We start from the raw sequence: 23,575 nt of genomic DNA, 5'->3' as shown, positions 1-23,575 counted from the left end.
GGGTTTTATTTCTTCTTTGCACTTTTTCTCAACTTCCCAAATTTCCCACAGCTTACATAATAAAAACAGGCTATTTTAAAAAGTAGAGTGAAAGAGAGATTTTTAAAAAATAGCAGGCATCTTGTGTCACTTGGAGGCCCTGAATGCAGCCCCTCCAAGGCCCGAAAGAATTACCTTGAGGATGCTTTGACACTCAACGAAGTCACTGTGGAGGTGGCTGGTTGCATACAGCTTAAGGAGCAGCTGAGGAATTCCACTCCATTTGGACTGTATGTCCCTCTCCGTCAAAAAAGTCTCAGTAAACTGTGAGTAAAAAAAAAAGAGAAACATTTTACTGGTGAGGAAAGAACTACAGTTGACCTTGAACAACATAGGTTTGAACTGTGTGGGTCACCTATATGTGGATTTTTTCAGTAAATACACAGTCGACCCTCTGTATCCCCAGGTTTTGCATCCCCAGATTCAACCAACCTTGGACTGAAAACAGTCTTTTCAAACTGTGGCTGGGAATCCACAGATGTGGAGGGCTGACTGTATGCATTGTTCTCTGACATTTTATATAAGGGACTTAAGCACCTGCAGATTTTGTTATCTGCAGGGGTCCTGGAACCAATCCCCGGTGGATACTCAGGGACAATTGTATTAGCATATAGGGCAAAGAAGAGCAGCTGCCTCCCAACTCCCTCCCCAGAGGACAGATAATTCAAAGGCCTCTTTCTAGAAACCTTCAAAAGCTCCCCAACAGCCTATAAGCTAAAAGTCAACTTGCCTTGTGATAAAGCACCCTTCATATTCTATCACCTGCTTTCCTTTCCAGCCTCATCTCTTTCCCAACACACTCTAGGCTCCAATACACACATTCTCTCTATGCCCCTCTACACATGTTCTCTCCCTGTCTTTTCTACCCAGAAGCTCCTTCTCTGTCTTCAAAATGCAAACCAAACACCCAGAAACTTTCCTTGATTGGTCTTCACCTCTTCCTTTCTAAAAAAGAAAGAGGAGGTGCCCTTCCACTGGGCCCTCATCTAACATTTATCCTACTGCATCATAATTAACAGTTCATGTGTCCACCTCCTCCTGCAGACCATAAGCTCCTCCAGAGTAGGTACCGAGCTGTTTTTTGTCGTACACACCTTCTCTCTCTCAAAGAACGGCAGGCACTAGTTTAACAACACGTACGTTAATCAATTATGGCACAATTTCCACCAACACTAGTGGGACAAACCATCGTCAGGGGCTGGATGTGAATTATTTTCATGTGCACCTGTCTCTTAATCAGATTAAAAGTTCCTTGTAGCCCTGGCCGGCCTGGCTCAGTGGGTAGAGAGTTGGCCCACCCACCAAAGGGTCACAGGCTCGATTCCCAATCAAGGGTACATACCTGGGTTGCAGGGTCAATCCCTGGCCCCAGTGGGGCGCATATGGGAGGCAACCAATCGATGTGTCTCTCTCACATCGATGTTTCTCTCTCTCTACCCCTACCCTCCCCCACTGGAAATAATGAAAAAAATACCCTCAGGTGAGGATTAACAACAACAACAAGCTCCTTGTAACTGTTATTGTAGGACATGCAAGTCTTCAATAATGTCTTAGTCTATCCTGATGCATGTCGGTCCTAACAACCTAGACAAGTCCCATTATCCTTCCTGAGCATGTTTGTTTAATTGTAAAAGTAAGATAATTCTGGGGTAATGGGAGTTAATGCTTTTGAGAGTAATCTGTATTAGGATGAAACAGAAGAAATGACCATTTCTGTAAAAAATGATTGAATATTAGCAATTTCATACCATTCTTAAGCTCAAATAAATGCAAGTCTAAGAACAATGGAAAAACATCTTTCCTTTCCTTGAAAGAAAAACAAAGAAAATAAACATGGTTCTATGGGACTCAGGAAAGGCAGTGTTTACAAATTTATAGCTGTAAACATTTTTATTTTAAAAAGGGGTAATCTCAAGTCACTTATTCAAGCTTTCACCATGAGAAGCTAGAAAAAAAAATGAGCAGACCAAACACAAAAGCAAGCAAAAGGAAATAAAAAATATTATTGCAAAATTAAATCAAAATAGAGAACAAAAGTAACAGAGAAAAATGAGCAAAATCAAAAGTTGAGTCTTTGAAAAGAGCAATAAAAGTGGAAACTTTACTTACACTGACCAACTTACACTGACTCAAATTACTAAATTCAGGATTGAAAGAGGGTACATAACTACCAACCTTACCGAAATAAACCTTGAGTGAATACTAGGAACAACCGCATGCCAACAAATTAGATAACTTACGTGAAACAGACAAATTCCTAGCAAGAGGCAAACAAAAGAAACTGACTCAAGAAAAAACAAAATAGAACATCTGATGGCCTACAAGAGATCAAATTAGTGATTTAATAAAAAAGAAAGAAAACTACCCACAAAGAAAAGCTCGAGTCCAGATGCTTCTACTAAATCCAAAGGAACACTGCCCTGGCCGGCGTTCCCAGTGGTTAGGGCATCGGCCCACATGGTAACACCACGAGAACTACTGCTACCACTCAAAAGTACTCTGGAAATCAGACTCCATTTTACATAGAAATAATGACAAATTCTACATGTAAAAATTGTTTTCTTGTTACTGATGTAATAAATCAACAGAAATTTAAGAAAAGATAAAGTGATACGGAGCCCATGGTAATTTAATTATCTTCTCTCAGAAAACAGATCTTCAATAGAAGAAACACTTTTCACTCATCAGGGCTATGACTCTGCATAACACTGAGCTGTTCTCTTCAGATAGAATCTTTAGAAAAAAACAAGATGACTCTGACGTACGGTGCAATGTCCAAACTCCTCAGCAGTAAGAAAACATGCATTCCTTCTCCTTTCTTCTGCAAGAAAATCACTGACATCCAGCATAATGCCCAGAATCATAACTAGTTAACTTGGATGCCATTCTTGTAGTATATAACTGAGATGCCACACACACTCCCCTGAACTACAGCTGTATCTTAATAGAACATGATAGGAAACAAAGTTGGCAAGAGATTCTGAGGGCTTAGGATACTGATCGGCAGAGAACCAAACAAAGCCATCCTCTGAGTCAGTCAGATATTCAGGTTTCCAGTAAAGGTCCTATAAACAACTATCCCAAGTGCATTGACAGTCAACTGCCAAAACAACAGCTTCTGTTTTCCAAAGCAGTACCTGTGAACAATCCATAAACAAACTGTCAAAGACACTGCACATCTGGACAACACAGCTGCAAAGTTAATTTTGGCTGGTAGAAAACTATACCCCTGGTTTTAATTTGGGCGGAATTTTGATCAGGGAAAGAATCCTATTGTGGGCACTTCTAATGTTTCTATAGACATGTGCAACAATGCTATAAACTGCCAAACACAGAAGATTCTTATAAAGAAAACTGACACTTCAAGTGAAAAAAAGAAGAAAAAAAAAAGGCTGAAATTCAATTTTCCAAAAGTAATGACACCAAACCATAGATCCAGAAAATTCAGGAAACACCAGGCAGGATAGTTACACCTCCACTTATCATATCCAAACTGCAGAAAGCCAGAGAGAAAAATCTTGAAAGAAGCCAGACAGTAAATTTGTTATTTTACCACAATTTTTAATAAAAGAAAATATAAGCAGTCATCATTCCTGATCCCTTGGACATTGAAAGGATAATAAGGAATACTATGAATAACTCTGTGCTCACAAATTTGATTACTTAGATCAGCGGTTTTCAACCTTTTCATCTTATGGCACATATAAACTAATTACTAAAATACTAAAATTATTTTTTTGCGGATCTGACCAAAAAAATAGATAATTTTGATTCAGTCACACCAGATGGCTATTGATGACTATTTATTTGACAATCTGAGGGAAAAGAGGTCAGTGCCTCTGACTAGTCAGGTACTGCATGTGTTAAAAATTCTTGCAGACACCAGTTGAAAATCACTGACCTAGATTATAAACAGACTATTCCTTGAAGATACAAACTATGAAAACTTACATGAAGAGAAAGCTATGCTGATAAACCTGTATCTATTAAAGATATTGGGTTAATAACTTAAAGGAGAAGTCTCTGAATATATACTTTTCCGAAGCAGATATACAGATGGCCAATAAGCCCAAGAAAAGATGCTCAGCATCATTCATCATCAGGAAAATGCAAATCAAATCCAAAATGCAATACTACTTTATACCTACTAGATTGGCTATCATTAAAAATGCTTCTAAAAGATAAATAGAACTATCTTCATGACCTCAAACTAGGCAAAGATTCCTTCAACAATACAACATGTACTAACATAAGGAAAATAGTGATACCATGAGTTGTATTAAAATTAAGCAGTTCTTCTTCCATCTCGGCCACCGACATGCCATCCAGACTGAGGAAGACTCGGAAACTTCGGGGCCACATAAGCCATGGCCATGGCCACATCGGCAAGCACAGGAAGCACCCGGGAGGCCCGATGATGCTGGAGGCCCGCATCATCACAGGATCAACTTCAACAAATATCACCAGGGTTACTTTGGGAAAGTTGGTATGCGGCATTTCCATTTAAAGAGGAACCAGAGTTTCTGCCCAACTGTCAACCTTGATAAACTGTGGACCTTGGAGCAGACATGGGTAAATGCTGCCAAAAACAAGACTGGAGCTGCGCCTATCACTGACATGGTACGATTGGGCCACTACAAAGTTCTGGGGAAGGGAAAGCTCCCAAAGCAGCCTGTCATGGTGAAAGCCAAATTCTTCAGCAGAAGAGCTGAGGAGAAGATTAAGGGTGTTGGCAGGGCCTGTGTCCTGGTAGCTTAAAGCTACACGGAGGGAAGTTCATTAAAATGTCCACAGGTGCTTTTGTAAAAAAAATAAAAATAAAATTAAGCACTTCTGTCCATCAAAAGATCTTTTTAGAGACTAAAAAGGCAAGCCACCAAATGAGAATATATCTGCCAAACTATAAGTAAATGAAAAAAATTTCAAGTCAATTAAAAACAAACAGAAAAATGTGCAAAATATGTAAACAGGCAATTCACCAAACAGGGTGTCCAAATGGCCAACAAATGTCTGAAAAGGTGCTTAACCTTATTAGCCATCAGGGAAACACAAATTAAGATCATGAGACCATTGACACACATTAGAATGGTTCAAGCTAAAAGACTGGCAATACCACGGGTTAATAAGAACATGGAACAACAGACCTCATACACTGCTGGTGGGAGTATAAATTAGTACAACCACTTAGAAAACTGTTCTGTAATGGCTACTGATGCTGAACCTATGCATATCCTATAATCCAGGAATTCTAAATATATACTTAACAGAAATTGTGCATATACATATCAAGAGACATATACAAGAACGTTCTTGTAAGCATCATTTATAATAACCCCAAACTGGAAAACTCCAAAATACTCACCAAAAGTACAATAAATTGTGTTAATACAATAGAATACCATACAGAAAATACCATACAGAACTACAGCTTCACCAACATCACAGATGAACCTAACAATGCTGACTGACCCAAGGTCAAGCACAAAAACTGGCACAACTAAACCCACTGTTAGAAGTCAGGCTAATAGTTTCATTTGGAGAGGAGGAAGAGTAGAGTGGTTGGCAGGGGGTGCAGAGGTGATCTGGTGGTTGCTGCACAGTTGATGCTTTTGTTATTTTTCACTGAGTTACACATTTATTTTTGAGCATTTTTACTTGTATGTTATATTTCAACACAAAATGTTTTTTAAGTGTTTGCAACAAAATAATCTGTATGTACTGATTATGCAAAGATCTGTAAGATACATTTTAAGTTTAAAAAGCTACATGCACAATAATGTATGTAGTAAGATAATACTTATTTAAGGAAAAAAGATACATAGACACATTTGCTTTTTCAAGTTTAGAATGTCTCTAGAGGCTACACAAGAAATCAATAACCATAGCTGCCTCTCGGAGTAGAACTGGAGGGTGCTTGCAGAGGTGGTAGTGGACTATTTGCAAGGGACACTTCCTTTTTTCTGTAACCCTTTTGTACATGTGCATATGTTATTTATTCAAAATACATATTACCTCTGGTAGGGAGGGAATGACATGAAATGTGGATTAACTTTATTAGTAATGTCTTAAGTTTGGCAGTGGGTACACAGTTATTATGATGATATTGTGGTATCACTATTGCTTTCTGTAGGTCAAACATTTAACAGTAAGTTTTAAAAAGTCTCTGCACATTGGCACACTGTGGATGCTCGATAAATGTTAATTATCCTCCCCTCCCTATTCCCAGTCTATCTAAACTTAACTCTCACCTATCTCCCATACAAGCATTTCACTTTCCCAGTTCTAATGGCCAATTCTGAGGGCTTTCTCAGTGCTGGTCTTAGTGCCAGAAGGCTCTCTGCTCCTCTGTTCAAATTCTACTCATTCTTCAGAACCAACTCAAAGTCTCATCTCTCCAAAGCAATCACAGTAAAACTTCATAAGAGAGAAAATGTCTTTTAAAAATAGGAAGACCCTAGAGATCATTTAGTGCAATCATTCTGCAGAGGAGGTTAATGTCAGGTGATAGACATGATGTTTTATAGTTGTTACATATTTTAATGTGTATCTACACTGTATATAAGGCACAATGAATAAAGAGGGAAAGGGGGAGGGGGAGAGGAGATGAGGGAGGGAAGAGGGAATCCTAAAAAGCTTTCAGGGGCTGAGGAGTGGGGAAACAGGTCATATACAAAGGGCTGGGAATCAGAACAGACTCTTCCAAAGTTACATCGAATGCTTAAATACAATGGAATAACACCATTAAAATTTTAAAGGAAGCCCTGGCTGGCCTGTGTGGCTCAGTGGGTGTCATCCCGTGGTTCGAATCCCAGTCAGGGCACATACCTGGGTTTGATCCGCTGTAGGGGGTGTGCAGGAGGCAGCCAATCAATGGTTCACTCTCACATCTCTCTCTCTCTCTAAAAATCAATAAAAATATATATATAAAGGAAAATAACTTCTAATTTAGAATCTATACCCAGCTAAACAAAATATACAAGGAGAGGAATAAAAAAACTTTTCAGACATACAAGCTTTAAAGAAAAAGTTATTTCCCATGTACTCTTTTATAGGAGGCTACTGAAGAATGTACTCCCCAAGAAAAAGGAAGACAGGATTCAGGAAACAGGATCTAAACGTGAGAAAAATAAAATGCTCTGAATTTGGTGACGGAAAATCCCAAGATTTCAGCTGTTTAAGCTGTCTGAGTAACTAGTTCAAACTGGAGCAGAAGGATACAGAGGTCTAAGAATTTCTTTTAAAAAGGGGGGAGGGGGGACTTTTAGAACTGCAGAATAAAATTTAAGGACACAAAAAGCAAATTTTAAAAAGATGATCATTCTAATTTAAAAAGTGAGACTCAAAGGGCTACATGTGGATAGGATTCCATTTCTATGACAGTGTAAAAGGGCACAAGAATAGGACTGAAAACAGATGAGCAGTTGCCAGAGGATAGGGGTGAAAAAGGGGTTGATTACTATGAAGGAATTTTCTATATCCTAACTGCAGTGGTGGTCACACGACTGCATGCATTTATCAATACTTATATATAGAACTATACACTAAAAAGGGTGAATTGTACTGTTTATGCTTATTTCTCAATTTAAGAAATAGTGGGGAAGGCGTGGCTTTTAACTCTAAGAAAAACAAAAAATATATATACAACACAAAAATAATTTTTGAATACTATATGGCTCTGCTGTACACAACCACATCATCACCACCATCGTAATATAAATACTTAACACCAACATCCAAAACTGTGATAGATCTACAATCGGAGAATGAACATGTGGCATTAAATTCTAATCTTCTACAATAGGAAGAAACAGATAATGTTTAAAATTAAAGTCCGTGAACAGCCGTATAAGCATGCTATTTAGAAACACGGGCTCTCCTGTGTCCTGGACCTTTCCTTGCAAAAGAAATGGCTATAGTGCAGATGCGGTTGCCTCGTGAGGGTGAACTTGGGAGTTGGGGGGGGGGCAGGGTACTGCTGTTTTTTGTTATAAGGCTCATGATACCGAGAGGCCCTCCCAATCATGTTCCAGATAGTCAGCTTCACAAGGAATTTCTTTTACTACCTCTACAATGTCTTACAAGGAATTTACTCTCATTTTAAAATAATCATTTGGATTTTGTTTTCCTAGTGAACAGCTGAGTACTGTGATGCAAGAGCCAACATCCAGTCATCTTCAAAGTTTGAGTTGCTGGCAGGTGCTGTACGGGTTTCTTCTCTTGGAGTACTTGTGGTTTAACAGTCTATACCAGTGATAATCTCTTACACGATGCTGCCTAGGCTATCAACTTGTTTAGTGAATGTGACATTTCAGTTTTCATTGACTGATTTTTGTCTTTACTGTGCTTTTCTTTTTAAATACTAAAAGGCTGAATTCTATATATATATATATATAAATGTACATCTTGTTTGTTTAGTCCTAAGTGTAAGATAACTAATACGTCAAAATATTACATTAAGTGCAAGAAAATAACCATCTTAAAAGATAATTAATGAAGACTAAATACCCTGTTAGGTTCTGATAACAAATGGGAACCCATGAATACCTGTGTCCACTTTAATAGGATTTTGTTTCAATATAATTAAGAGTGAATTTTATGGCCTGTGAAGTTTACAAAACGTCGTTAAGATTAACGGTATTTATATTAATTTATGAGAATTTATCCTATCCAGGGTTTTTTTCAGTATCAAATTACCTTGACAGGCAAGAAAAGACTATATTTGACTTAAACCCCTAGGGTTTCACAAATACTAATGCTTATTAGAATAAAGTTAAAACAAGTAGTACCTATTGAAAATAATTTTAAGGGAGGAGTCCACCTAAGGAAAAAATAGGAAGTAACATTCAGGAAAACAGGCATTTCGATATGCCAATAATCATTAAGGAAACAATGGCTGGCATTTGGAAAACAGAACAAGAATGTCATAACCCAGGGGTATCTGAAGGAGTAGTATCTCTAGGGGTGGTACATCCTGACCTGTATTAGTTGCTCTGCCCTGGAGTCTAGGGTTTGCCTCATCTACCCCTTTCCGTTAATTCCTACTGATCATGCAGGGTCTTGTATGTCCATGGTAAGAAATCTGGATTTGATTCTAACTGTAATGGGATGGCATTGGAGGTTTTGTTTGTTTGATTTTTAATCCTCACGTGAGAATATTTTTTCCGTTGCTTTTCAAAGAGAGGGGAAGGGAGAAAAAGAAAAAAAAAACACATCAATGTGAGAGAAACACATCGATTGGTTGCCTCATGCACTCGGGAATTGAGTCTGCAACCAAGGTACGTGCCCTTGGCCAGAATCAAATTCAGGACCCTTCGGTCCATGGGCCAATGCTCTAACCACTGAGCTAAGCCAGCTAGAGCATGGCACCGGAGAGTTTTAAGCAAGGGATTTATAAGATCCAATTCGCTTTAAGGATCAAATGTGCTGGTAAGTGTGAACAGGCTCTGTAAAGGCAAACTGAAAGGGAGATGGGAAGAAGGCACATTAAACTCTAAGTAGAACAGGCCTATTCTAAAACGTGTGGCCTGGAGTCTTCTAGGCTTCTCTTAAGGCCCATTTAGGGAAACGGGCAAGACTTGGAGAAGATCAGGTTTGGTGGAAGAGGAATCAGGAATATTATTTTTGAGATGCCCATTTGATATCTAACTGGAGATGCTGAGAAGGTATCTGGATATGCCATCTGGAGTAAAAAGGAGAAATCAGGATGGAAGTAACAGATTTAGGATCCATCAGAATATATAGAGTATTTGTTTAAAACAATACCCACTAGCCTTTAGAGCATGCTTATTGTGTTTCAGACACTATTTGTATGTATTAACTCACTTATTCCTAATCTTAGGAGGTTAGTCTCATGATAGACCCTATTTTACAAAGGAACAATCTGAGACATGAAAAAATGAAATAACTTAAGCATGTACCAGAGCTGGGAGTCCCACCTCGGCAATCTGATTCCAGAATTCTTTAAAGTCACAGATAGAACATGACTGAGGAGAAGGAAGACAGCGCTCTCACAGACAGTATTTCAAACAATCTACTGAGACCTGAGCACCTATCAAGTGCCTGGCGCCATTTCAGCCTCTGCAGATATAAAGAAAAACAAGACCAAGTCCCTCAAGAAGCCCAGGCTCATAGCTGCAAGCTGACAGCAACTACTTAATGAACATCCACTGCGTGCCACACACCTACCAAGCGTTTCAGACACATTATTTCCCTTAATCCTCCTAACAACACTATGAGGTAGGTGCTACTGCCATTTTAGAAATAAGCAAACTAAGGTTAAACAACATAAGATAAGTCACTCAGCTAGTGACAGAACTAGGGTTCAATCCAGGTCCATCTTGAAAATTTGGTCTTTTCCAAGGATTTCCTATTAGATGCTACAACACGATGAACCTTGAGGACATTATTCTAAGTGAATGATTCTACTTATGAGTTATCTAAAGTAATCAAATTCACAGAAACAGAAAGTCTAATGGTGGTTATCAGAGGCTGGGGGAGCAGCTGTTTAATGGGTATAGCGTTTCAGATTTGCAAGATGAAAAAATTCTGGAGATTCGTTTCACAACAATATGAATATACTTAACACTACTTAACTGTACACCTAAAAAATGGTTAAGATGGTAAATTTTATGTTACATTTTTGTAACCACAATTAAAAAAATTTTTTTAATCTGGTCTTTCCCAGCATAGCACATGCCATAATGGATATGCTTACTGTGGTACAGAAATACCTGGGAGGCCCTGGCCAGTGCAGTTCAGTTACAGCATCTGCCCGCACACCAAAGGGTTGAGGGCTCAGTTCCCGGTCAAGGGCACGTACCTGGGTTGCCGCTTCAGCTCTGGCCCTGGTCAGGGTGCGTGCAGGAGGCAACCAATAAATGTGTCTCTCACACTGATGTTTCTCTCTCTCTCTCCCCCCTCCCTCCCTTCTACTCTCTCTAAAAATCAATGGAAAAAATATCCTCGATGAGGATTAACAAAAAAAACAAAAAAAAGAACTAATTTATTCTGCAATGTGGGGGAGAGAGGAGGTGGGAAGTGTGAAAAAGAAGAAATCAAGGAAAGCTGCCAGGAAAAGACTCATCTGAAAGGTGAAGGTTCCCACTTTATCCTCACTATAGTTCTGGCGGGTGTCCCCACCTCAACCCCTGAAACAGCTCCTACGCCTGCACACAACTATCCATCGCCACAATAATCAGCCTAAACCAATGTTCCAGCAGCCTTCTACCTGGTGAGCTCCTCCAGTCTCCCCCCATTCCAAGTCATTCCAACATGGAAGACAAATTAATGTCCTAAACTGCTCCATTCATTACGCTAAAGAACTCCTGTGGCTCCCTATTGCCCTCAGAACACAGAGGATATCAAGATGGAACCTTTCAGTGCCTTCGTTTTCCCATTGGTGTAAGGGATGAGTCCTGACACCAAATTCAAAAGACTGAGGATTAAATAAAGACACTGTGTACCTTGCACAATGCTTAAGCCAAAGTATGTGATCAGTGAAGGTGAGTTACTCCCTTTCTGCCTGTCCCCTAACACCCAGCTCAGTAAGGTCTTTGGGCTTAAAGAATAGAGAAGTATTTCCAGGGCCTTCTTCAGGCAGACAGAGAAGAGTGCCAGCAGGGAAAAGTTGCTCATCTGTGCTCATCCCAATGTCCAGGAAAATATTGCTCACCCAGAACGGCTTCTTCATCTGTAAACCTCCACACAAACAGGCCACCTGGTCGTTATTTTATTCTGTCCTTTTAACCATGAGTGATACTGAAATGGTTCAAGATTAGCAAACATATAAAAAGTTACACTGAGGAAAGTCTCTCCAATTTTCTCTGTCTACACAATCACTGCCACACTCCTACCAACCACTTTATTACTTGCTTGGGTATCCTTCAGAAGTTACTTTATGCAAAAGCTGTCTTTAAATTAAGCTAATGTTTTACAGGTTGTTTACAATGTAAATTCTGGGAACACTGAGGGGGAGGAAAAGGAGCAAAGAGCCTAGGTCTTATTCATCCCACTCTACCCTAAAGCAATGGCCTTCATCCGTTAAACACACACACACACACACACACACACACACACACACACACACACACACACGAAAAAAACTAATCCTAAATTGGACGCCGGTTTTAAGCCAAACACCAAATACAGCATTAATAGTAACTGATTGCCCTTCTGCCCTTACTATGCACCGGAAACGCACTTAACGCTTTACACAACTGTCTCCTTTGACCCTCACAATACCTTAAGAGGTAGGTTACTATCATCTCCATCTTACAAATGGGGAAACTGAGGCCGAGAAGGTAACTTGCGCAATCGAGAGAGAACAGGGCTCCGACTCTGGCCCGACTCCAGAATCCTCACTCCTAGCCGTGACACTACAGCGGCAAAAGCTCGGGTCCCTGCACCCGCTGGAGCACAGCCGGAGATGAGAAACGGGCGAGAAAAACGGGGTAGACAACAAAGAAATGTGCAATCGCACACGAAGAAAGTAACGTGAACCGAACAAGTTCAGGGCCGTGACTGATGACAATGGAGCTTACTCGGGAGGGGTCGGGGACAGGCCTCTCTGCGATGACACAGGACGAGCCCAAGGGCCGTCCGGGGGCCGCAGCGAGGCCCCAGCGCCGGGTTCGCACGGGGGAAACTCGAGGCACGCAGGCACTGGGGCACACTCGCCCGGGCCCCAGGCGTGCGGACGTGGCGCAGGGGCGGCGGGGCCCAGCAGCCCGGCCCAGGGCTCGGACACGCCATCGATGCACGATGCAGCCCAGCCCGCTCGGCCCGGACCCGGGGGCCTGCGGACGGCCGCTGCCCACCCCCCCGCCGCGGCTGACAGCGTCCGTGCGGCCCCCGGGAGCCCCGCGGCCGGCCGAGGGGGTCGGCGCCGTGCTGCGGCGGCCCGGAAAGGCCTCTTCCCCGGCCCCCCGCCAGCTCCCGCCCGGCCCGGCCCGCCCCGCCCCTCAGGGGCGGCTTCGTACCTGCACCGCCCGGACCAGGCCCCGGCCGGTCAGCTGGCCCTGCCGCAGCTGCAGCAGAATGTTAGCGGGCCGCGGCCGGCCGCCCCACCCGCCCCACGCCGCCACCGCGGCCGCCGCCCGTCGCCCTCGGCCGGCCCCAGCCCCAGCAGCCGCCGGCGCCGCCGCCATGTCTCCTCGTCCGACAAACAGGAAGCGAGCGGCCCCAGGGCCGCGGAGACTTCTACGGGGCGGCAGAGGGGTCGCCACAGCGCCCCCAGCGTGCCGTCGGCGGACACACAAGCCGCGTGGCAGGGCCCGTGCGCGCCGCGGGGTCTGCTGGGAAATGTAGTTCTGTCTCAGGGCAGGTGCGACGGGAACTTGCCCGCGGGAGGTCCCTTTCGGGCCCCGAGCGCTGCATTTGCGCGAAGTGTCTGAGGTCTAGCGCGAGTCCCGCGCGCGCACTCTCCCATCTCTTACCTGTTTGGGGAGGCTCCAGCCAGCTGGCCTGGGATCGATCCTGGGCGCCAGGCCAGGAATCCGGCCACTCGGTGTAATTCCTGCCGGGCTCCCCGCCGCCCTCGACTGCCTGCGCAATTTCCTTGCTAGTTCATTCAGTCAGTAATCCTTGGGAGCCTCTCCAGCCAGTAAATAGGTCTCAGGGGCCTGCTCCGCGCCCGCACCGAACAGGCCCCGGCCGTAGGACGGCGTGCAGCACAGGCTACCGAGGGCCCTGCTCTGGAGCGCGGGCTGCGCGGCAGGACAGCAAGCCCACGCAGAAATGAGCGCGCAGCGGGTCAGCTGCGAAACCGGGTGGGCTGCCGTGAAGTCAACGAGATAATGGAAAGGGGCTGGTAAATTGCGATGTCATATTGTGTCAGAGGAAACTTGTCCTAATTTATCCCCACCGGGTAGGGTGTTCTCTCTGCCCCGTGCCCACATAACCATTCGGCAAACTTCTGCCGCAGGCCTCGTTGCCTCCTCCCCTTTTCCCTCCCTGGGAGGGGTTTTATAAACGAAGGTAGAGCCCTGGGTGTGATGCAATAGGGAATGATGGAGATTTTGACTCATAATTTATCGCCCAAACCGGAACATTTTAAGAATGAAAAGACACCATTAACTTAATTTACTCCTGGACAGCAGACACATATGGGGACTGTCCCAGGAAAACTGGGATTATGGTCACCACCTTCATGCCCATTTTAAATGAGTGGTCTCTATGGCCTCTATTGGATTGTTGCTGGGTCTTCCAGTTTTTCCAGGAAAAAAAAAAAAAGCTGGGTTTTTATGTAAAATTCCCCAACTTTGAAAACTACATGGGCCAAATAAAACCCAGTCTGTTTGTGACCCCTGAGACCAACCCCTTTCTCTTCCATTACTTTGTTCGTAAAGACCAGAACGGATCCAGGTATACACAGAAATTTAGTATGTGGTTAGGGAAATATTTCAAATCAATGGGGAAAGAAAAAAAAAAAAGGTCTTTAACTTCACACCTAAAGCTAAAGTGAATCTCAGACATACTAAAAGCTGTATATAACACAATCAAAGTAAAGTTCTAAATCTATGAAAATGCTTTTATGATTTGGAGGTAGAAAAGTTCTGTAATAAAATTCAGAAGTCATGAATAGGAGAAAATTGACAAGTTTGACTTCAACAACATCAAAATCTTCTATATAAGACACTATACAGAACCTAAAAAGCAAGTGCTATTCTGGGAAACAGTCAATACACAGAATTTTTGAGGTTCTCACCCCTGGGAAGTTCTCTAAAGGTCTTGCTTCCTCACGTGCTCCAGGTTTCTGTTCAAGGAGAGACCTTCCCTGACCATTCATATAAAGTAGCACCCTTACACTCTCCATCTTATTACCTGCTTTGTTTGTTTTTATAGCACTATCTCCACCTGACATTGTTGTTTACTTTCTGCACCTCTCGCCCTGACCTAACTATAATTTTGGTCTGTTTTGTTGATTGCTACATTTATCTCCAGCATGTAGGATAGTACTTGGCACATAGTAGGTAATTAAATATTTGTTTACTGGCTCGATGAATTAATGTACAGATGCATGAACTACTACAAAAATACAAGGAAAAGACAAACAACCCAACAGAAAACAAGTAGAAAGGAACAGTCAATTCACAGAAGAAAAATAAATGGTCAGTAAATCTGTAGAAAGATACCCATCCTCAACTTTACTAACAGAATACTGATGGTGAGAACATAAATTGACATACCTTTCTTTCTGGAAAGCAATTTTTTTTAGCAATATGATTAAGTCATAAAGAAATCCAGACTTTCGGACTCAATAATTACTCCTTTAGAAATCTATCCTAATAATACTATTTGATATGATGATGATTTACATGCAAAAATGCTTCTTATTGTATTATTTGTAATAGCAAAACAGAAACAATGTAACCATAAAATAAATTTTAAATAAATTCTAGTATTTCAATATAATGGAATACTTGAGCCATCAAATATCATTATTTACAAAATAAGATTTGAAATAAAATTAAACATGCATATCCTTTGATCTGCCTCTAGGAATTTATGTTTTAGCCATAGCTAAACAAGTATACCAAGGTGTGTTACTAGAATATTCAGTGAGGTTTTTATATATCAAATACTGAAAACAACGTAAATATACATCACTAGGTGACTGGTTAAATGAACCATGGTTCATTTATACAGTAGAATACTATGCAGTCGCTAAAAGGAACAGCATACACACCCCCATTCTGATATGGGAAGATGTTCATGACAGTTAAATGAAAAAAGCTCATGGAAGACCAATGTGTATCATGTGATCCAACAGTATAAAAAATTATCTACTTATACAAATTTATATGTACATTACAAAATCTGGAATATTATGCACAAAACAGTGAAAAGCAATTACTATTGAAGAATGGAATTAGGGGGTCGGGAAAAATGTTCATTTCCTAACTTTTACACTATTATTTGCATTTTATTATAAGCACATATAACTTTAATAATTTAAAATTTAAAAAATTTAAATTATATATCTATACCTGGATAGAAAGATGCTCACCACACATTGTTGAAAGAAAAGTAAAGCAAGTTATATAGGAATAAGTATATTATGATCCCATTAATGTATAATTAGACCTTCTTACCCTATGTGGTTATATGCACTGAATTACCTGACAGAAAAGTCATCAAGAATGTCAACTGTGGTTATCACAATGTAAGACAGATTTCAGGTGATTTTTTACTTCATTAATATTTATCATAATTTGTATACACCCCACATATCATTTTTACACTCAGGGAAGAGGTCTTTTAATGTTATAAATTAAGAAAAAAGAAAGGGAAAGAAAAGGGGTTTCCAGGAATACAAAGCTGATGGTTGGTGAGCTGTCTGGCCTGCAGCCGGCCTTCTCGGGCAATCCCAGCCCCCAGGTTCCGATTGGAGCTCGTCCTCAGGCACACGGTGGAGTGCACGCTCAGGCTGTCATGGCAGGAGACAGGATTCTGACAATTTTTACAGTTCAAATGGCCCTCCACATTTCTCTTGGGACTCCTGCTGGGGACAAGTCTTTCCACTTCAGCTTTGACCCAACTACAGATATCACTTTCCATTTCTAAATTTACAGCTTCCTCAGTCCAGCCTGGCCCAGACATTTCCCAAAGCTGGCTGTTCGCTAAGTCAAAAATTATTACATCAAATTCAGTCATTAAGGTCACTGTGTGACTAGCAGATAAGGAGATAGATATCCAGAAGCCTCTGTGTAAAAGGCACTCTTGCCAGTTCATCTCTGTCCTGCAGACCTTTCCCATGGAAATCAGATGAGTGTCTCTCACCACCAGAGGGCACAGTACTCCTCCCAGAAGAGGCCAGTTGATGTCAATTTGGGTCAGCATTAGGAAAAAATGAAGCTCCTATACGGACTAATTTTTTTTCCACAATAATCCCAAATAGCTTAACCAAACATGCTGATGTTAGAGTATATTACTTCTTGTAAATGAGCTACTAAACTTATCTTAGTTGGGCAGATGGATTACCTGGTGCAAATTTTTAAATCTTTTTTTTTTAATCATAGAGAAGCCATTTTAATCAAAGCAACTGTCATACATGTAACCATGTATCATTCTGTGGAGTTGTTTTGTACAATTAGATTTTTTCACATTTTGTTTCTAATGTACAACCTCTCAGTGATTTGTTTCAAAAATGTTTGTTGAGTATCATCTTATGTGGCAGGCACTGTGGAAGGTGTTAGGGATACAGTGTTAAACAAAAGAAACAAAAGGCCCTGCCCTCATGGAGCTTATACTCTTGCTTAAGACCCACACTTCTTCAAGCACTTACCACTGGCCAGCACTTAATTTGCATTATCTTATTTTCCCTCAGCTTTTATGAGGAAAAATTTCAGATCTACAGAAAAGTTGAAAGAATAATACTATGAATACTTATATACCCTTTGTTTATACTCACCAGATGTTAACATTGTTTTATCTTTATCTACTCTCTCTCTCCCTCTCTCTCTCTCTATATATATGTATATATATATAATTTTTTGCTAAGCCATTTGAAAGTAAATTACAGATATTATGACACTTCACCCCAATATGTCAGCATGTATCTCCCATGAACAAGGATATGCTCCTAATAACTATGACACTACCACACCCAAGAAATCTAATCTTGATATAGTATTACCTTCAAATGCCTGCAGTTGCCCCCCGAATGTCCCCTACAGTCTTTCCCCTCCAATCCAGGATTTAACCAAGGATTATGCATTGTTTTTAATGCCATGTCTCTTTAGTGTCTTTTAATCTAGATGAGTCTTCTCACTTTTTCTGTCTTTCATGAAATTCTTAGTTGTTGTTTTTTAAATCCTCACCTGAGGATATTTTTCCATTGCTTTTCAGAGAGAGTGGAGGGGGGAGAGAGAGAAAGAGAGAGAGAGAAAGAAAGAGAAACATCGACATGAGAGAGACACACTGATTGGTTGCCTCCCACACGAGCCCTGACCATGGCTGGAATTGAGCCTGAAACTGAGGTACGTGTCCTTGGGCGGAATTGAACCCGAGACCCTTCAGTCCACAGGCCAATGCTCTAACCACTGAGCCAAATCAGCAGTGACTGAAATTCACAGTGTTTAAGAGCCTGAGCCAACTGTGCTGAATGCCCTACCATTTGGATCTGCTTGACAATTTTCTCATGATTAGATTAGGGCTCAACTCTTTTAGCAAAAATACTACATAGATGATGGTGTGTCTTTCCCATGGCTTCACATCAGGAGGAAATAGTGTCAATTTGTCCCATTACCGATAACACCAAGTTTGATCTCTTGGTTAATATGGTGTCCTCCAGGTATCTTTATTGAAAAGGTACATTCTCCCCTTTGTAATTAATAAGTAACCTTTGGCCTTTGAGACTAAGAATATCTTGTTCCCCAACTACCAACTACTCAGTAGTTTTTAGCACCCTTTAATGACCTCTGCCTGGATTACCAGGCTGGTGGTTGCAGAACAGTGATTTTCTAATTCTATCCTTTCTTCCCCTTTTATTAGATTATATTCCCCTTACAAAAAAGGAGCTCATCCCTTTTTTATCTGGGATATCACTATGGACTCATGGATTCTTTTCTTTATTTAATGTGTTATAATCCATTACTGTAGTTAATCTATTTTCCTTTGGCTTGTTAGGTTATCATTTACCTACAATGAAATGCACAGATCTTACGTGTTTAATCTGATGAATTTTAACATATGTATATACCTGTGTAACCAACACCCCAGGGGATACAGAATGTTTCTGTCATCCAGGAAGTGTCCTCATGCCCCTTCTCCGCTCTGATCGTGTTCTTCACGGGTTAGTTTTGATGGCTCTAGAACTTCACATAAATGGGAACATGCAGTATGTAGTCTTTCATATCTGGCTTTCCCTCAGCATAATGTTTCTGAGACTCATCCCCATTGTTCCACTTCCTACTGCCTGGAAGGGGTTCGTCTATGAATATGTACAGTTTGTTTATCCAGAGTCTCCAGATGATGGATGTTTGAGCTACTTGGAGCTGTGATGGAGAAAGCTACTTTGAACCTTTTTATACAAGTTTTTGTGATGTATATTTTCACTTCTCTTTCTTTTTGATGCTCAAATTGTCACAAGTTTGACCAGTGGTAGTCCTTTCAAGCCAGTTCCTGTGTCCTTTTGGTATCTTCTAGGACAATCCTAATTTTAAAGGGCCCTTGTGAGACTTGAATTTGTTCAACTATGTGTTGTGACCTGAATTCAGAAAACAGAGTCATTATAGATCTCTGCTCTAATCCCCACAGAGGTAAATCCTTCGCTCACTTCCATGGCCAGTCACTCCTTAATCTACAGCAGTAGTTGTTAACCTTTGGGAGAGTCTGAGGACACTTTTATGATGAAAGCTTGAATCCTTTCTCCCCAAAAGGTGTGTGCACACACATGCGCACGCACACACACGCGCGCACACACACATTTGCCACAGGGTTCTCAGATTCTATAGTAGCTTCCAAACAAATCGTCTTAAAGTCTGTTCACAGAATACCTACTATGTATCAGAAATTATGCTAGCAATGCAAAGGGAAGAAAGGAAAGTAACACTTAAAAATATCTACTGCCCTGAGCGGTGTGGCTCAGTTGGTTGGGCGTCACCCTGTTCACCAAAAGGCTGCTGGTTAGATCCCCGATCAGGGCACACGGCCAGGTTGAGGGCTTGATCCCCAGGACTGGGGGGTGGGGGGGCAGGGGCGGCCGATCGATGTTGTGTTCCCACATGCATGTTTCTCTCTTCTCCCTTCTTCTCTAAAAATCAATAAACTATTCTGAAAAAAACACACCTACTATGTGTGTTTCAGACACTATCAAGTCATGTCATCTCAATGAGGAAGCACAAAATAAGGGAGTTCAGGAACTAACAAACAAATCATCACGGCAAGATGGAATATGCACAATTATAAATAAAGTCAGGTGGTCAACGAATTTCATTCATTCACCAAATATTTGTTGCACACTTTCTTTGTGCAGGGGGTACATTTGTGAATGGCTTGTGCCTTCTAGAGCCCTGAATCTAGTGGAGGAAGACAGATAACAAGCAGTTACGATTCTGGCTCCAGTCCACGCAGGCATCATAACCTTGAACAACTTATTTAATTTTCTGAAGCCTTAACTTGCTTATCTGTCAATGGAGGAAAAAAAACAGTATCTACCTCATGGATTGTTCTGAGTCGTATACGAGATAATAGGTATAAAGCGCTTGACACAGGGCCTGGCACAAAGTCAGTACTAAAAAATTAGCTATTATTATTACATAATTTTTATCACATAAGTTTTCTGTTCAAAAACATGTAAAATTCAAAGGCTTAAACTATCATTTTTAAGGCTCTACACAATCCAGCTTACAGTTCTTCCCTATGCTCTCTCTGTTCCAGGCGGGCTAAAGTCCTTAAGAGGCCCCCTGTCTTGCCGAGGGTGAGTTTCCCCACCTCCTGCAAATCCCACGTTAAGACTAAGTTCCTGCCCTTTGCAGAACTCTGGAAAAATTTCTGGTCAGATTCTCACAATTTAACCCTGGCTCACAAAGCCTTTTAGTGTTGTTTTATAATTAATTCTAGTAATTTCTTTCCTTCCTAGGTAGATTGCATCTGATAAAAGGGTAAAGCAGTCAGATTTTCCCTTAATGACATAGATGATAGTACAAAACACATTCAAAGCCCCATTTCCTTTCATTGTATCATTATGTCAATAAAGTTGCAAAAGGCTTGCTCCCTTTTTGAAATTCTTCTTTGGAAACAGTCCACAAAACGTCTTTTAAAAAGGAAGAAAAATGGAAGTAAAGTCTCTGCCTCTGAGTCTTTACGACAATTTCTTGGAACCTCCTTCCAGGTGGTAAATTTGATTTCGCTGGTGAATTCAAGTCTTACAAATAATTCAAAGTCCTTCTGAGTAGAGCTTGAAAAATAGGTGGATGATTAATACCATTTTTCTGTTTTTTTCTTTTTGACTTTTTATTTGAGATAATTTTAGATTCACAGAAGAGTTGCAAGGATAGTACAGGCATTTCCCTTACACCCTTCACTTGGCTTCCCCAAATATTAACATCTTACATAACAGTGGCTTTTCTGTTTGTTTTTAAACTGCATTACAAGGAAGAGAAATCCCAGATTGCTTGTTGTGCTCCAGTACCAGAGCTCAATCAGTCGAATTAGAACAGACTCTAGGAAAAGGAGAGAATAGATTCCCAACCAGGAATTAATGGCAAAAATTAAAACAGAGAACATACATTATTTCAAAGGATTCTTACGCATTAAGAAGATCATAAGAGAATATAATGAACAATTCTGTTCCTATACATTTGAAACTTTATATGGAATGGACACATTTCTAGAGGAAAACCATACCTAAATGGACATTAAGAAGTTATAGAAAATTGGAATAATACTATATCTATTTTAAAAATTGAATCTGTAATTTGAAAACCTTTCCTCAAAGAAAACTCCAGTCCTACAGGGCCGTGAAATCTACCAAACTTTCAAAGAAGAGATAATGCCAACAATACACAATTTCTTCCAAAAACCAAACGAGGGGTAACATTCCCCTTCTGATGTCACAAGGCCAGCGTAACACTAATACCAACATAGGAGATGAGGCGCAACAAAAATCTCTACTTTTACTCAGCCATAAAGAAAAAAAAAAGGTGAAATATTGTCATTTGCAACAACACGGGTGGACCTTGAGACTATGATACTCAGTGAAATAAGTCAGACGGAAAAGGGCAAGAACCATATGATTTCACTCCAATGTGGGATATAAACCAAAGAGAACAAATGCACAAAGAAAATAAGCAGACTCGTTACACAGACAACATAATGATGGCACCAAAGGGGAAGGAAAGCAAGGGGTGGATGAAGTACGCGGGGGGGGGGGGGGGGGTCAGATACATGGTGACAGACGACTAGATTTTGGGTGGTGAGCACACAATGGAATATACAGATGATGTGTTATAAAACTGTACACCTGAAACTTATATAATGTTATTAACCAATGCTACCCCTATAGATTTTTTAAGTCTTTAATTTTATTTTTATTATTATTTAAATATATCGTTATTGATTTCAGAGAGAGGAAAGGAGAGGGAGAGCTAGAAACATCAAAGATGAGAGAGTCAGCGATTGGCTGCCTCGAGCCCGCAACCCAGGCATGTGCTCCGACCAGGAATTGAACCCCAATCGCCCGGATCCTAGGTCGAGGCTCAACCGCGGAGCCACGCCTGGCCGGGCAGTCTTTAATTTTCTTTCTTTTAATTCAAATTGCTTTCATTAAGAAGGTCTCGTCAGTTTGTTGCGAGGATATTAGAAATATCTAGTACCCTGGTTCTCAAACTTGAGCTTACATCGACTCACCTATAAGGCTTGTCAAAACACATATTGCTGTGTTTTGACCCCCCGAGTTTCTGATTTAAAAGGCTTGGGGTGAGGCCCAAGAGTTTGCATTCGTAGCAAGTTCTCTGGTGATGCTGATGCTGCTGGGCCAGGGACCGCATTGGAGAACCATGAATCCGGTGGCATAGATGGTGTATTGAAATCTTGCCACAGCAGTGACGTCATTTGAGATGCTTGGATGGGCTTGAAACGTTGGAACAGTTTTTCCAAGAACTTTTTAATTAATCCTCTAAGTGTTAAAAAAAAGATATCCATTAAATAAGTCAACATTGTTATTCAGAAAACAACTTGAAATTCTTTTGCAAATGAGATTAGTTTTCAGCTAGAAAACTATGATTTCCATTCTTGTACTGTTATAACTTACTTTGGCCATTTCTTTAAGACAGCCAACTGACTGTGACATGAGAGACTAGGTGGCGTGGTCAGCTCTATTCCCTGAAAACGTGTGTGTGTTTTTTTTCCAAGGAATTGGCTATTTTGTTTTGTTGGCCAAATTTTGCTTTTTACCCCCCAAATATACATGAATTTCAGCAGATTCTCTTTGTTTTCCAAAGATCTACAACATATAAAAGAGTATGCCAAAAAACATTGGTTTTAGATGCTCAATTTTGACAATTTTAAAATAAATTTGTTATATTTTCTTTTTTAGACTAATTTATATTGACCAAAATGCACTTGTCAATTCTGCAAACATTTTTAATCCAGTTTGTGTGAGGAAGTTAACCAAACACAAAACAAGGCCTCACCTGTCATACCGGCATAAACAAAGTGCGCAGGTGTCAACTCCTCTTTCCCAAGTTGGATCACAGAGCCTCTACCAGATTGTAACAACGTAACAAGCATTGCCTCTCAAGTTCAACAACGGTGCAGGCTCAAAGAGAATTTATATTATTGCTAAGACACGTTGATAGCAATAGATTCACAATTAAGAACTGTACATACCAAAACCACACCTGAGCATAATGTTTTCTCAGGAGCAGGTGAGCAGTTTCCTGCCCGGGCACACGGCCAGCAGCGCAGCGCAGCAGCGACCCGGCATTCTCGTCGACAGCGGCAGCACGTCTTAGACCATTTGCCCATCACGTTATTTATTTTTTCCTTGTTTTTTGAAAATGTTCCAGGGACGAACTCAGCATGTCATGTTTCC

General features: G+C 41.0%; 1 protein-coding gene and 1 pseudogene across 2 annotated transcripts in view; one reads left to right on the top strand and one right to left on the bottom strand.

The window, feature by feature from the left end:
- The window catches only part of TRPC4AP (transient receptor potential cation channel subfamily C member 4 associated protein), a 59,385-nt gene extending 46,201 nt beyond the window's left edge, over nucleotides 1-13,184 (bottom strand). For both annotated transcript variants that reach the window (XM_087818769.1, XM_087818770.1), the window contains exons 1-2: nucleotides 13,017-13,184; nucleotides 175-303 (exon numbers count right to left, since the gene is read on the bottom strand). In XM_087818769.1, coding sequence (XP_087674895.1) covers nucleotides 175-303; nucleotides 13,017-13,184 — 297 coding nt within the window. The remainder of the gene's footprint in view (nucleotides 1-174; nucleotides 304-13,016) is intronic.
- LOC148092686 (large ribosomal subunit protein uL15 pseudogene) lies at nucleotides 4,358-4,797 on the top strand (annotated as a pseudogene).
- Nucleotides 13,185-23,575: the final 10,391 nt, after the last annotated feature.

This window comes from Miniopterus natalensis, chromosome 7, assembly GCF_054644295.1.
Source record: "Miniopterus natalensis isolate mMinNat1 chromosome 7, mMinNat1.hap1, whole genome shotgun sequence".
NCBI classification, from domain to species: Eukaryota; Metazoa; Chordata; class Mammalia; order Chiroptera; family Miniopteridae; genus Miniopterus; species Miniopterus natalensis.
This window is presented reverse-complemented; position numbering and strand designations above follow the sequence as displayed.